General features: G+C 41.6%; 1 protein-coding gene across 1 annotated transcript in view; it reads right to left on the bottom strand.

Annotated features, from left to right (window-relative positions):
- Window positions 1-891: 891 nt before the first annotated feature.
- TNFSF11 (TNF superfamily member 11) overlaps window positions 892-13,329 on the bottom strand; it is a 34,463-nt gene continuing 22,025 nt past the window's right edge. The window contains exons 3-5 of the mRNA XM_029209790.1: window positions 8,006-8,051; window positions 7,827-7,925; window positions 892-2,412 (exon numbers count right to left, since the gene is read on the bottom strand). Of these exons, the coding sequence (XP_029065623.1) occupies window positions 1,991-2,412; window positions 7,827-7,925; window positions 8,006-8,051 (567 nt within the window). The 3' untranslated portion in view covers window positions 892-1,990. The remainder of the gene's footprint in view (window positions 2,413-7,826; window positions 7,926-8,005; window positions 8,052-13,329) is intronic.

Raw genomic sequence — 13,329 nt, 5'->3', positions numbered from 1 at the left:
AATAATGTGCAGCAAACAAGCAAATGAATGAATGAATGTTATTCACCTTTGGAAATGATAGAGTCATATTCTAGAAGCCAGGGTAGCTAATAAGGCTCTCTATGTAACCAGATTTTGTGTCAGTGGAGAGTAGAGAAATTCTCCAGTGGCCCCTCAAAGTTAATTTTTCCTTAAACAAAGAATATTTGGGACCAGCAATTGGGATATGTAACAGACATTTTGTACGAATCTACCTCAGATTTACTGATAGTTTGAAAACAACAGGTGTATTTTGGTCAATGATCAAGTCCCACCCCCAAAAAGAATTGACAATTTTTTTCTTTGTAACCTCTGCCATTTTTCTCCTTTTATCCTGTTCCAACTATCAAGGAACATTTATCCACAAATGGCAAGTGCCTTGAATTATAGCTTCCTGTGTCTTCCCAAGCTGTTCATTTCCTTCTGTCTCATGTGTAATCAACATGGGCTAGATGGCTCCCTCACATAAATTTCCATGAGCACAAGCATCCAGCCACTATTAATGCTTCTTCACTAGTAAGAGATACAACGTTCAGGGTTTCCTCCAGGTCAAATGATTGTTCTGCAGGGCCTTATGAACTTGTGCAAAGCACTATTTTTTCTCACGATATAGGCATAACAAACTTTTCTTTTTTGAGTGGTGAAGCCTCTGTGTTCTATCAGCTACGTTCTTGCATACAAATCCCTTGTAAATTATTTTTCAAATTCCAAGGTTCAGCAATTTAATTGAATCGGTTCCTAATTTTTAATTAAATCTGCATTTCTCCCGGTAACCTTTGGAAAGATAGAAGCCACATTACCATATTGGAGAGAAAGGATCACAGAGCAAGACAGACATAAAAGAGAAGCACAAAATCACAAGGCGGGTTTTCCTATAAATTTATTTTCATACCAAAAAAAAAAAAACATTCTAAGGCAATGTTTTTATTGTATAGTATAAAATAACTTCCACTAAATTAAAAATGGAATTTTTTTTTTGCTATAAGCCACTGATAACTTTTCCATGAAAAAAATTTACAATTTGCAGCACCTGTAGAAAAAACCACCTGTTCAATAATTATATAAATACTGTTGACAGATCCCAGTAGCCCATTATGTATCCTTTTTGGCAATGTCAGCTTCCTAAAGTCAATTAGCTTCTAAATTTGAAAGGCACCTGGTGGCCAACATTCAAGGCATCCATGTTAATTTTTTTGGAAACAGACTTGAGAAGTCTGAAAAAATCTATTAAGTTAAAAAGAATGAAGAAGTATCATACAGTTGATATTAGCAAACAACATTTTTCCCCTTAGCTGCAGGTTTTCCCCAGGGGATTTACAAAGTGCACCAGTTAAATACGTCTGTACATTTAAAACATTAAATATGTCAACAGCAAGACATTTTTAAATATTTTGAATCAAATACTATAGCACAAATATAATTTACAATACTTTGCACAGAAAACATTCCATCTGAAATATAACTTTAGATATTATATAAAAATACATATATTTTTTTCTCATTAGAAAAAAGTATTTATTTGCAGGTTCCAGCATGATGTAACAATTCAAAAGAATTTCACCCTTCAGATGGTCATCAGTTTGCAATTAGATGACCCCCTTTCCACTTCAGCTGCATCGTGGCACCTAACCATGGATTAGAGACAGAGAATTAACCCCTCCCATAGCCCAAAGGCAGTTTTTCATAAAGGCAACCATAATTGCTCCAATCTGCTTTAATTCTAGGAATTCATTACAAAATTTAAAAACCACTGTGTAAGAAAACCCTTAGATTGTAACACACCTTGAGTCCAACATCTCCCATTGGCTGTAAATACATTCGCTCCCTACAGAGTCAAAGGCACGGGTCTTCTTGTACCCTGTGGGTCATAGCTCTTAGTAGTCTCACACACCTACATATATCTTTCTTGGCTTGTTTTTAAAGTTTTCTATACATCCTAGGAAATACGTGAAAATGCTTCATAAAATGGGGCTCAATCTATATCTCGAACTTTAAAAGCCCCAAAGTACGTTGCATCTTGATCTGGATCCAGTAGTGAAGGGTTGGATACCTCAATGCTTATTTCCTCACCAGACCGTAGCTTAAAAAATCCCCCAACGTTTATGGAGTAAAAATGGAATTCAGAATTCCCCGACCAGTATTTGGTGCTTCCTCCTTTCATGAGGGTATGAGAACTCGGGATTTTGATGCTGGTCTTGGTGACATACACCATTAGCTGAAGGTAATTCGCAGTGAGGTTTCCCGAAGTTTCATGATGTCGAAAGCAAATGTTGGCATACAGGTAATAAAAGCCATCTTGGTTAACTATTAGTTTTCCATTGCTGAAAGTCATGTTGGAGATCTTGGCCCAACCTCGGTCATGGTACCAGCAGGACAGACTCACTTTATGGGAACCTGAGGAAAAGAGAGGCACGTGATTTAAAACCCAGCCCCTTCAAGGAGAAGGACATCCTCACAATTCTATGAGGTTGGAGAAAGACCTACTGGAACAGTCATTGTTCCAATGGGAGAATAATTTCTCAGAATTTATCTTCTAAAAGGGGAGTACCAGTACATTAAGAAGTACTTGCGCTCTCTGCTAGGCACCTGAGAGGGGTCAAATACAAAATCTCACTTTTCCTGCCCTCAAGGAGCCTATAGTACACAAGGGATAAGTATGATATACGTTCAGACAGGAAGCAAGGCTCGGGCCCTGATAAGAAAGGTGTGGATATTGCAATGGGAATTCAAAGGAAAGAGATTACTTCCTCCCAGAGGGCTCAAGAACGATTTTGCTGTGCTACTGAGCCTGATAACTTAAAGGAGGAATTCAGCCAACAGAAGCATAAAGGCCATTCAGGGTTGAAGGAAGAGAATCAGCCAGAGGCAGTTGAAACAAGAAAGCAAGAAACAAGTATAGGAAGAGAATATCCACACTCCACGTGACCCCACTTTCTCTTTTAATTCATGGAGAGAGGTATATAGAAGGAGCTGAAAATCTGGGTCACAGCAACTTGGACCAAAAAGTCAAACTCTTAAACTCTATATTCTCATCACCATTGATTTTCCCCTCCTCCAATAGCCCAAATGCCTCCCAAGGTCACACGACTGAAAAGGTGCCCCCAGAGAAGTTCACAAAGAACATATCCTTGGCATTGTACTCCCCAGCTTCACAACTTCATGCGATCCTTTGTGCCCAAAGGATGGTAAAATCTCTTCTAGTTATTAGACCAGAACTCTCCTTTAGCTCCTTCTCACACCTGAAATGTGACAACCGATCTTCATGTCACTGTTTCTGGAGCAGCAGAAGTTTCTAGAAAATCTTCTAAGTCAGCAAAGTGTCCAACGCTTTGAATATTTCAGGTCTTTAGTGTACTTTACTAGGTCTTAAAAAATTGGGACTACCTCCATGATAAACCTCAGTAATCAAATATTTATATTTATACGGATACCTATTAGCCAACTGGAAAAGATGTCAGCTAGTGGGAAAAAAGCTGTTATACTGTGGAAAGTCCAGAGTTTTCCTCCAGAGGATTTTGTAAACACTTATGCTAAGTAAAGCTTGTCATCTGCTAGGATTTCAACAAGGCAAAACAGACCTGAGGAGTCTCAGAATGGGGTGGGGAGTAGTTTCTGCAGCCAGGGAGAAGTTCTTTGCCGCCTGTCACCCAAGAGAAATCCCCCACAGAATTTAGACTTAAACTGGATTCCACGGATCCATCAGAGCTGACAACACTTTGGCTAGAGTGGGTCCTTGGGAGATCTTTGTAGAACCAGAAACCCACACTGGCTAACTTTCAAGACTGGCCTGAATCCTGGGAAAACTTGAACACCTGCATCTTACTCTGGAGAGCCACAAAAAGGATAATGTTCTATTGTCCCTGGAGGGCTACTGGGCAGCTGGGATATGGTCTGGGGACCTCAATACCAGGCTGTTCAAGAACCAACTAGGTGGTAGGGTAAGTGGAAGAAAAAAAATGCAGCGGGGTCCAAGCTATGGTGGAGCAACCCCCCATCCTTAGACATGCCTGCAAAGGCAAAGAAGCCAATGGTTTCAATCCCTGTGCTCAGGGACAGGACAGATTTCCTGAACTGCACATCGTATCCACAAGAGGGCGCCCCAGCGAGCCTGAGAAGCCATCACAGGCACTGCTGCCTCCAGAACCCAGCACAGCGCCCTGCCCTTTTTCATCTGAGGTCCTACCTCAGATCATCCTAAATTAAAGCATCCCAAATGTAAATATCATTCCATGGTCCCAAGTGAGTCAAAATGAGACTGTAAGACTCTATGCATCACACCCTCATGAACACTAGCAAAGTAACTTCTCCAGGCTGGTAAATAGCCACCTAGTCCATTGACAGAGCTAAAAAAAACTCAAGGTGTTTCCTATCTCAAACCATCCCATGGTTACCTCCTTCTTCCCCTACTCTTGTATTCAATCCTTTATGCAATCAATTATCGGTCTTATAGTTTATCTCCTATGACGGCCCTTAACAGATAGCAGCAGAATGACTAAGGTGACGTCTACCCTCTCGACAGGTTGGATCAGCTAGCGTTAGACCAAGGGCTCAGAGATACAGTCCAGGAAAGGCAGGGAAGGATATGAAAGAGAGAGGAGAACACAGAAACCCTGACCGCATACCACTCCTGTTGTTAGCTCAAGTCAAGTGGAAGGAGTGTCCTTATATCCTTCTAAACATGCCTATATTTATCCATTCGCTGATCAATTTCATCATTTAGTAAATATCTGAATGGTGCTTTCTACGGGCATTCACTCTATCCACAGTTAAGAAATGCATCAAGCAGTATACCCTCAAGGCACTCTGTAGTGGAGAAAAGAAGAAATGGGCACACCAAATGAAAAATATAACATTTTCATTTCTGCAGGTCACACAGCCCATGGCTGAAGCTCAGTTAAAGCACCTGCCAAGTGGAAGCTGCAGAAATTAGTGGCGACCACGTGAACTCAGCCCAGTGACAGAGGGCAGGGAGGGCTTGGGTCAAATGTGGACGGGCTGAGAAAAGGGAGAGGATTGTGATCGAGGGAAACTGTTCTAGCAAAGAACGGAATGCACACAGCACGCAGAGGAAAAGGGAGAAGAACTGTCAGTGTGAACTGGAGAGCTCATGAATAGCGATAGTGGGAGAAAAGATGAGAACAGCCCCCCTATCAGGTTGGAGGACCTCGCATAGCAAGCCTGGGCTTCCATCACTAGACGACCTTCAGCCTCCCCAGCCGCCCCAGCCCCTAGGGTCACTGCTATTAGACATTAGAGAAGAAGTCTCTCCAGGTATTTAGCCTGAGCTGCCCTTAAGAGAGCCATGAATCCTGACCTCACAAAATACTCCCCAATGCATTTTATTCGAGAAGCTTTGAAATACAGTCAGTATGAGGCAGATTCTGATTTCTTTCTTATGTGTAAATAAGTACAAATAAGTATGGAACAGAGGCCCCGAATGAACGTGCAAAATTAAAGCCATCTTCCTCTGAAGTATCCAAACTGGGAGATAAATGGACTCACGGAGTCATTGGCCAAGCCAGAGGAGCAAATTCTATTTTCTTAAACAGAAGCATACGCTAACTCATTTCACTCTGTCTCAAGCTCAATAACCATCCTAAAATAACCAGGAGTTTTGCCTTCTTTTTGGCAATGATTTGATGCAAGGTGCCTGGAGGGAGAGCTATGTAACTAAAACATGCTTGCTATTGCCAAATAGACTTTGGCACACAGTCTAATGCAGTATTTATCATATGCCATTTAAAATGAACTGAAAAGATAAATGCAGACTACAGCACACACAGCTGACAGATCAGTATTAATTTGATTGGCTTTGCTAACATGCAAAATAGTTTTCCACTCAGAAAATTAGTGTAGTTCCACCATAAGGCACACACATACACACACACACACAGAAAGAGAGAGAGAGAGAGGAGAATTTGTTTATGAAGCAAATATCTGGGACAGTATAGATAGTTTAGGAAAATCTAAAAATCAAAGAGTTGGTTTCTCCTTTCTATGTCTGTAGTCAGGAAAAATTCCTTTGTGGCCCATACTATATTAGTAGCTTCAAAACTGCTTATTAAAACTTGGATTTTTTTTAACTCTAAGAAGAACTTGCCTTGAATCATTTTTGTAAAACAAGAAATAGAATATATAAAATTATTTAATTAAACTTTAAATAATGACAAACTACATTCACTAAGTTCTTACTATATGCCCACTTCCATATAAGCATTTTAGTATATAACCTCATTAAATCTTTATAGCTGCCCCATGACGTACAAACTGTTACCACCCCCATGAAGAAGCTGACACACAAAGGATTCCAATAATTTGCACAAGGACACCCAGCCAGGTAGTACGGTGGGACCTCAAACCCAGGCCGTCAGACTTGAGACGCCCTGCTATTAAAACCACATTAATCTACTTCTTTCATGAAAAGAGGAACACAAGCGCTCTGAATTTATTCCCCTCTGACAAAGGCAACAGGCCACAAGATACTTATGTAATAACCTATAGTATAAAAAGCATGGACTTGGGAATCAGCTAGAGTGGAATTCAACTTCTAATCCTGCCATGTTGTAACCTCGATCAGATAACTTAACACTAGGTGGACCTTGGTTTCCCTGTTTGCAAAATCTGAATGATAATCACTACCTTGCAGGGTTGTAGTAAGGTTTAGAGATAATGGATACAGAGCAAAATGCCTGATACAAAGTGTGTGTATAAATGGTATAATAACAGTAATATTCCATTGTCACTCCATCCTAATGTTCTTTGTGACCTTTCTGATGCTCACCTAACCCGATGTGAAGTAACCAGTGGGGATTATATGATGGAAGTCACTGGTACGTTAGGTAGATGTAGACATAGAGCTCTGGGTTTCCTCATTTCCAAAAGATAATGAGGTCTCCAGTCTACTGAGCTAAATTCTTAGCCAGAAAAAAAACGATAAGTCCGTGGAGAACGAGTATGTCTCATTTTCTAGAGGGCTATTGCCTCTTAAATATCACTCTGGAACTCTGCAGGAGATGGCTGAGTACATGACTACCTGGAGGAATTCATGCACCTCACAGGCCAGCAATGGGGATGTGTCAACTTTTGCTTGGAAAAATAAAGATGAGTATAACACGGGATTATCCTTCCCAGTTATGCAACCTCAACTAGCAGTCTTTTAAAATAAACTCACTCTGATGATCTGAAAATGAATTATAGTGATGATGTCCATTCTGGCACGATCGAGAATCACTGTTTCCATGATATGGAAATAGATGATCTTTCTTCTGGTCTAGAAGTTAAGGGCTCTCAAAATTTTGCTAACAGGCTAAGAATAGGTCTGAGTATTCAGATGGGCTGATAAATGACTTGTTTTTTAACATCTTTATTAGAGTATAATTGCTTTACAATGTTGTGTTAGTTTCTGCTGTATAACAAAGTGAATCAGCTATATGTACACATATATCCCCATATCCCCTCCCTCTTGCGTCTCCCTCCCATCCTCCCTATCCCACCCCTCTAGGTGGTCACAAAGCACGGAGCTGATCTCCCTGTGCTATGTGGCTGCTTCCCGCTAGCTATCTATTTTACGTTTGGTAGTGTATATATGTCCATGCCACTCTCTCATTTCGTCCCAGCTTACCCTTCCCCCTCCCTGTGTCCTCAAGTCCATTCTCTATGTCTGCATGTTTATTCCTGTCCTGCTCCTAGGTTCATCAGAACTATTTTTTTTTTAATTCCATATATATAGTGTTAGCATAGGGTATTTGTTTTTCTCTTTCTGACTTACTCTTGAAATATTTTTCAGGCTGGATATAAATGGAACTTACCTGATGGGATGTCAATGGCATTAATCGTGAGATGGGCAAAGGGCTGAGTCTCAGGCTTGTTCCTTCTGGCCAGATCTAACCATGAACCTTCCACCATGGCTGGAGATGAGAGAAGCCATGTTAGCTCAAAGAGGAGTCACCCTAGGGGTTTTCAAATATTTATACAGATCCATGCTTACCTTTTTCTGCTCTGATGTGTTGTGATTTAACAATATGTTGCATTTCCTGCAATAAAAAGAAAAAAGAATCTTATTTATACACTCTTTTGATAAAGCAGTTAAGAATTCAGGACTGTCGGACATACAATAAATTAATCCTCTTTCCTTCAAAATATGCCGGAAGTACATAGGCAGTAAAACTTCTTGATGTTCTAAGTAGCTATCAAGGGAAGTTCACCCCAAAGAATTACGTCGATGTGCTTAAAAAGTAGACTACACACATACCATCCAATAAAATACTTCGGACAATAAGAGGAAATAAAAGACAATGTAAATTATAAAACACGGAATCACTGAACATAGTTAAACATTTGTAGCAGGTACACAAATGGAGATGAAGTTAACTAGGAAAATAACAATTACCACAGAATATATGACCCTCTTAAATTTTTAGAGAGTCTCTTTTCATGTCTGTTTCATTAGTGAATTCCTGTTATAATGTTGAAGCTCAGCCCATAAGAAAGAGAAAGATGCTTGGCTTCCAGTGGTTAATCTTTTATTTTAAAAGGTCACAGCGTATTTAAAGTACTACATGGAAGTCTAAGAGCTTCTTAGATTGCCAATCATTAGCTTAAAATATTGCCACAAATAGAGGTTTAGAAGTGCAAGCCGGTAAAAGAAAGAGCTCAAGTACATAAAGAACGTAGGTAATTGCATATCTCAATTTGAGCCCTGACAATGAAGGGTCCAATAAGTAACTGCAGGCCCACCTGAATCAAGACCTTAGCTACCATTAAATAGTAAAGTGATGTGGATGGAACTTCAGGCTTTGACTTCAGTTCAAACCCCTCCTCAGTCACCTACAAATCCTGAGGATATTAACAGCACCTTTATCATCGGTGGTTGTGAAGACTCAATGAGATGATGCATGTAGGCACTCAGCAGATGTATGGTAACTCCATACATCTAAACACTACTAGAAACACTCTGGAGAGATTCCTAATTTCTCTGTTATTGGGGTGACCATCCACGCTAATTACCCCATCCCCTCATGATGTTTGAAAGACAGGCCAGATAGCTTAAGTTCTTGGAATGTCTGGAGAGAAGGGCTTTGAGATAGCTGATAGGTAGATAGATAGAGGCTATAACAAAACGTAACTGTTAACAGTTGGAAGGGTTCTAGTGGTAAAATTACATTGATTCTTCTCTCTGCCTTCAAGACCCCCAAGAGAGAAGAGAATCAATTCTATTTTTTTTTCTTTTTTCCCTTTTGCGGTACGCGGGCCTCTCACTGTTGTGGCCTCTCCTGCTGCGGAGCACAGGCTCCGGATGCACAGGCTCAGCGGCCATGGCTCACGGGCCCAGCCGCTCCGCGGCACGTGGGACCCTCCCGGACCGGGGCACGAACCCGTGTCCCCTGCATTGGCAGGCGGACTCTCAACCACTGTGCCACCAGGGAAGCCCCGTTAACCACTGCGCCACCAGGGAAGCCCCTCAATTCTATTTTTAAAGACCCTTGGAGGATAGCACAGCTGTCTTCAGTTACCTATTCTAACATCCTGAAGAAGTCACAGCATGACTGACTTTTAGAAGGAAACTTTACAGCCTCATCCAAGGCTACTTCTTGCCCTTGCCTTTGACCCAGGGCACTGCCCTGCACAGCCCTGGGAGCATCTCTGCAGGAAATTCCAGGCAAATGATGGCTGGCTCTTTTGGGTTGTGCAATGCAGTGGCCCTTACCAGGCTTTGTTCCTCTCCCCACTCCATCAAAGATTTATTTCTCTCCCCTGCTGACTGCCAATCTCCCAAGTCTTTTCTCATGATCTTTGGATTCCCAATGGTACCCTGATTTCTGGAATTTCCTAGTTTAGTCTTCCCTGCATTCACAACAGGGATTTATATATGCACAATGTACCTATTATACATTGTGTATACCTTTATACATTTATATATACACAGTGTATCTTTTACCTTTATAAGTACATAATACATTACATATATAATATATATATAGTGTATCTTTATTCATTGTATATATCTTTTTACATTTATAATGGAGATATAGACACACACAGTGTTTACTAAACATTGTATATAGCTTTATACATTTATGATACAATATATCTTTAGACATTGTATATCTCTTTATATACTTATATATGTGTATATAATGTAACTTTATCTGATTACTATCTCTTAAAAGATTGGAACAAATAGGAACCTGGGGCTTCCCTGGTGGCGCAGTGGTTGAGAGTCTGCCTGCCAGTGCAGGGGACACGGGTTCGTACCCCGGTCCGGGAAGATCCCACATGCCGCGGAGCGGCTGGGCCCATGGGCCATGGCCGCTGAGCCTGCGCGTCCGGAGCCTGTGCTCCGCGGCAGGAGAGGCCACAACAGTGAGAGGCCCGCGTACCGCAAAAAAAACAAAAATAGGTACCTGGATGACAGTATTTCAGAGATTTAAAGCTACCCCTCATTTTCCCTCTAGCCCCGATCTGCCTCATCCTCAGAAGGAAGAGGGGAGAGGGAAGAAGGAAGCAAAGCAAAGTATGACATATGCCTACAAATGCCTGCTTGGTGCTTTTCTATTGAGAAAAGCACACTTATCATCGAGAAAAACAAGGTAAGATCCATTTTGCTAGCTCAGTGGTTCTCAACCTTGAACATGCAGCACCATCTCCCAGAGGGCTTGTTGAAACACAGTTTCTGATCTGCTTGGTCTGGGGCGGGACCTGAGAATTTGCATTTCTAACAGACGAGCTGGTGTTGCTGACCTGGGGCCTCCATTTGAGAAGAGCAATCCCTCTCACATCCCAAAAGATTTCCGAGACGAGCAAATCTGAGATTTTCTTGAAGCTTGAGACCAGGCCAAAGGAGCAGCAGACAAAAGTCACTGATTAAGTGGGCAGGGAAAGTTTGTTCTCTCCTACCTGGGAATGAACTTCTCCTGCCCATTTAATCAGCAGGTGCTAGGTCAGAGCCGACACGGAAACTTTTCAAGAAAATTCAACAACCAGAGCCATTCAGAAACACTTTCAATGTCTGCTTAAAAAAAAAAAAGTGTGTCATGACCCAAGATGAATTAAAACTCGAGCTAAAGGCCCATGAGGTAATGCTGCTTTCATGTTGTATATTGTTGGGTATCCAAGAATTGCAATTCCTCCCATGAAACCCTATAGGGAAGTTTCCACATGAAAAACAAAGTAGTTATGTGTCTATAGCCTCAGGCTACAAAAGAATGTAGTCTCGGTATCTGTTCTTATATCCCTACCCCACCCCCATCTTTTGAACTCAAGATCATTGTTATTTATGTGCACAGATATCCACCAGGAACATAACATTCTTCTAAGACTACAGTTTTAGGGTACCCTGCCCAACTCCAGCCAGTCTAACTCAATTCGTCTGATGTTGACTTGGTAGCTTTTTACAAGAACCTCCCCAGGTGATTCTAATAATGCAGCAGGCGTTGAGAAACATTATTACTAATTGAGCATTTCCGTGAATGGTTGCTCGGCGACAGCTCTATTTAGTCCTAGATTTATTATATCCTCAGGATTTATATATAGTCCAAGCGTTGAAAATTAAATCATGCCTTACATGTGCAGCCAGCAAAAAGCCAACTATCTCCCCTTGTGTTACCCCGTTTGATTCACGTTAGAATCAGAGGCTGGGTAACTACTACCAAGCTCACTTTTCAGACTGGAAAATGGAGGCCAAGGGAGAATAAGGATGCCCCTAATAACTCTGGGGCTTGAGCCTACACCTTCCCAGTCCTCTTCTAGAGCTATCAGCCCACCCCCCTTCACAAGATGTGGTCAACGAGTCTACTCCTGGAAGCTGGCAGGAAAGTATCAGTGGCCTGTGATGGGGTTCAGGACATGCTACCCCCAAATATGGTGCTTTGGCAAGTGGAATATTTTAAGCTAAAGGATCTTGGGAAATGGCAGAGGCAGGAAGGACTACCTGGCTTTGTCCTCCTCCCCTGAAGCAGGTCACAGACCCTCACGGGAGAAGTGCCTTACCACTGGGAAGAAAGGAGCATCTTCATCTCTTAAGACGGGAGGACGCCTAGAGGAATCTGAAGGAACAGGCCTTGCTCTGTTTGCCCCAGTTTACCATCCTTAGCTCAGACCCTGTCCTGTCCTGTCCTGTCTCATTTTTCTACACCTTTCCACCCTTCACCAAACTGGGTATAAAAACCACTCACCTTAACTATTCCTGTGGGTCTTCACTTCCTAATGATGCATTTCCTGCGTCACATAAAACTTACATTAAATAAACTGGTATGCTTTTCTTTTATAATTTATCTCTTGTCAGTCTAATTTACAGGGCCCCGACTGGTGAACCTAAGTGGGGAGAGGGAAGAAATTTTTTTTCCTTCTCTATACCTGTCAGGAAATTCTTAGAGGGTGGTCTCCTCCCTGAAGTAGAAACTCTGAAAGGAGACCCACCTTGACCAGGGATCTGACAAAAAGGAACCTCAACATCAGGAAATATGGTCTCAGAATTCTTGGGGAGGGGGCTTCAGAAAACAGCAGGCTCAGAACCTGCCAAGACTTGTTCAGAGCTTGGCTGGTGAAGCCTCCGAAGTAAGCCATGAGGGCCCTGGACATGGGGGCCTCACGTCTCCAAATGTGACTCCATCAAGGCCACTCCACAGAGCAGGGCCACTCTGTTTGGTCATTTTTGTCAAAGATCAGGTACTTTGCTACGTACATACCAAGCACAGTTTTCTCTTGAATGGCCCCCTAATAGTTTTAATTTTCAAAATTATAAGAAAGTCTTCTAAAGGAGTACCCAAACTTCACCCCAACAGACAATTCCATTTATTTCCTAAGCTTTGCATTTACGTTTATTTTCATCCACAGTAGTCCTCTTCTTTTGTCCCATTAATTAGAGTGTTTTAAAATTTGCAGAGTTCTTTAGTCCCAAATTGAATCATTCAGACGTTGCTTCTGGTTTCTTTGAATGCAGAAAGTTCTGATTCATCTATTAATAATTTGGGGAAGACACTACAAAGAATATCCTAACTCCTTTCCTCTGAACAAATTATTCAGATGAAAGAGATCTTTTAAAAAATGTTATATGTGTTTTATCATTTTATATCCAGCTGTAAATTAGAAAAAAAAAAGTTAACTCTCTGGATGCACGTTCAGTGCACTCATATGTTGTCTACACTCTCAGAATGCCCACAGCTTTGCATAAAGAAGTATAGGCAGTTCTGATACACCTCCCAGCAAAGAGCCTCCAACAGAAGCCAGAAACAGTTTCCAGGGTGAGAAAGCTGGGCAGACAGCCCTCTGTGCCATCTTCTCTTGGCTGAAAGCTACTAAAGAGAACCCAAT

Source organism: Monodon monoceros, unplaced genomic scaffold (genome assembly GCF_005190385.1).
Source record: "Monodon monoceros isolate NGI ecotype Baffin Bay Population unplaced genomic scaffold, NGI_Narwhal_1 Super_Scaffold_8, whole genome shotgun sequence".
NCBI classification, from domain to species: domain Eukaryota; kingdom Metazoa; phylum Chordata; class Mammalia; order Artiodactyla; family Monodontidae; genus Monodon; species Monodon monoceros.
The sequence above is the reverse complement of the archived record's forward strand: the minus strand, read 5'-3'. Positions and strand labels throughout refer to the sequence as shown.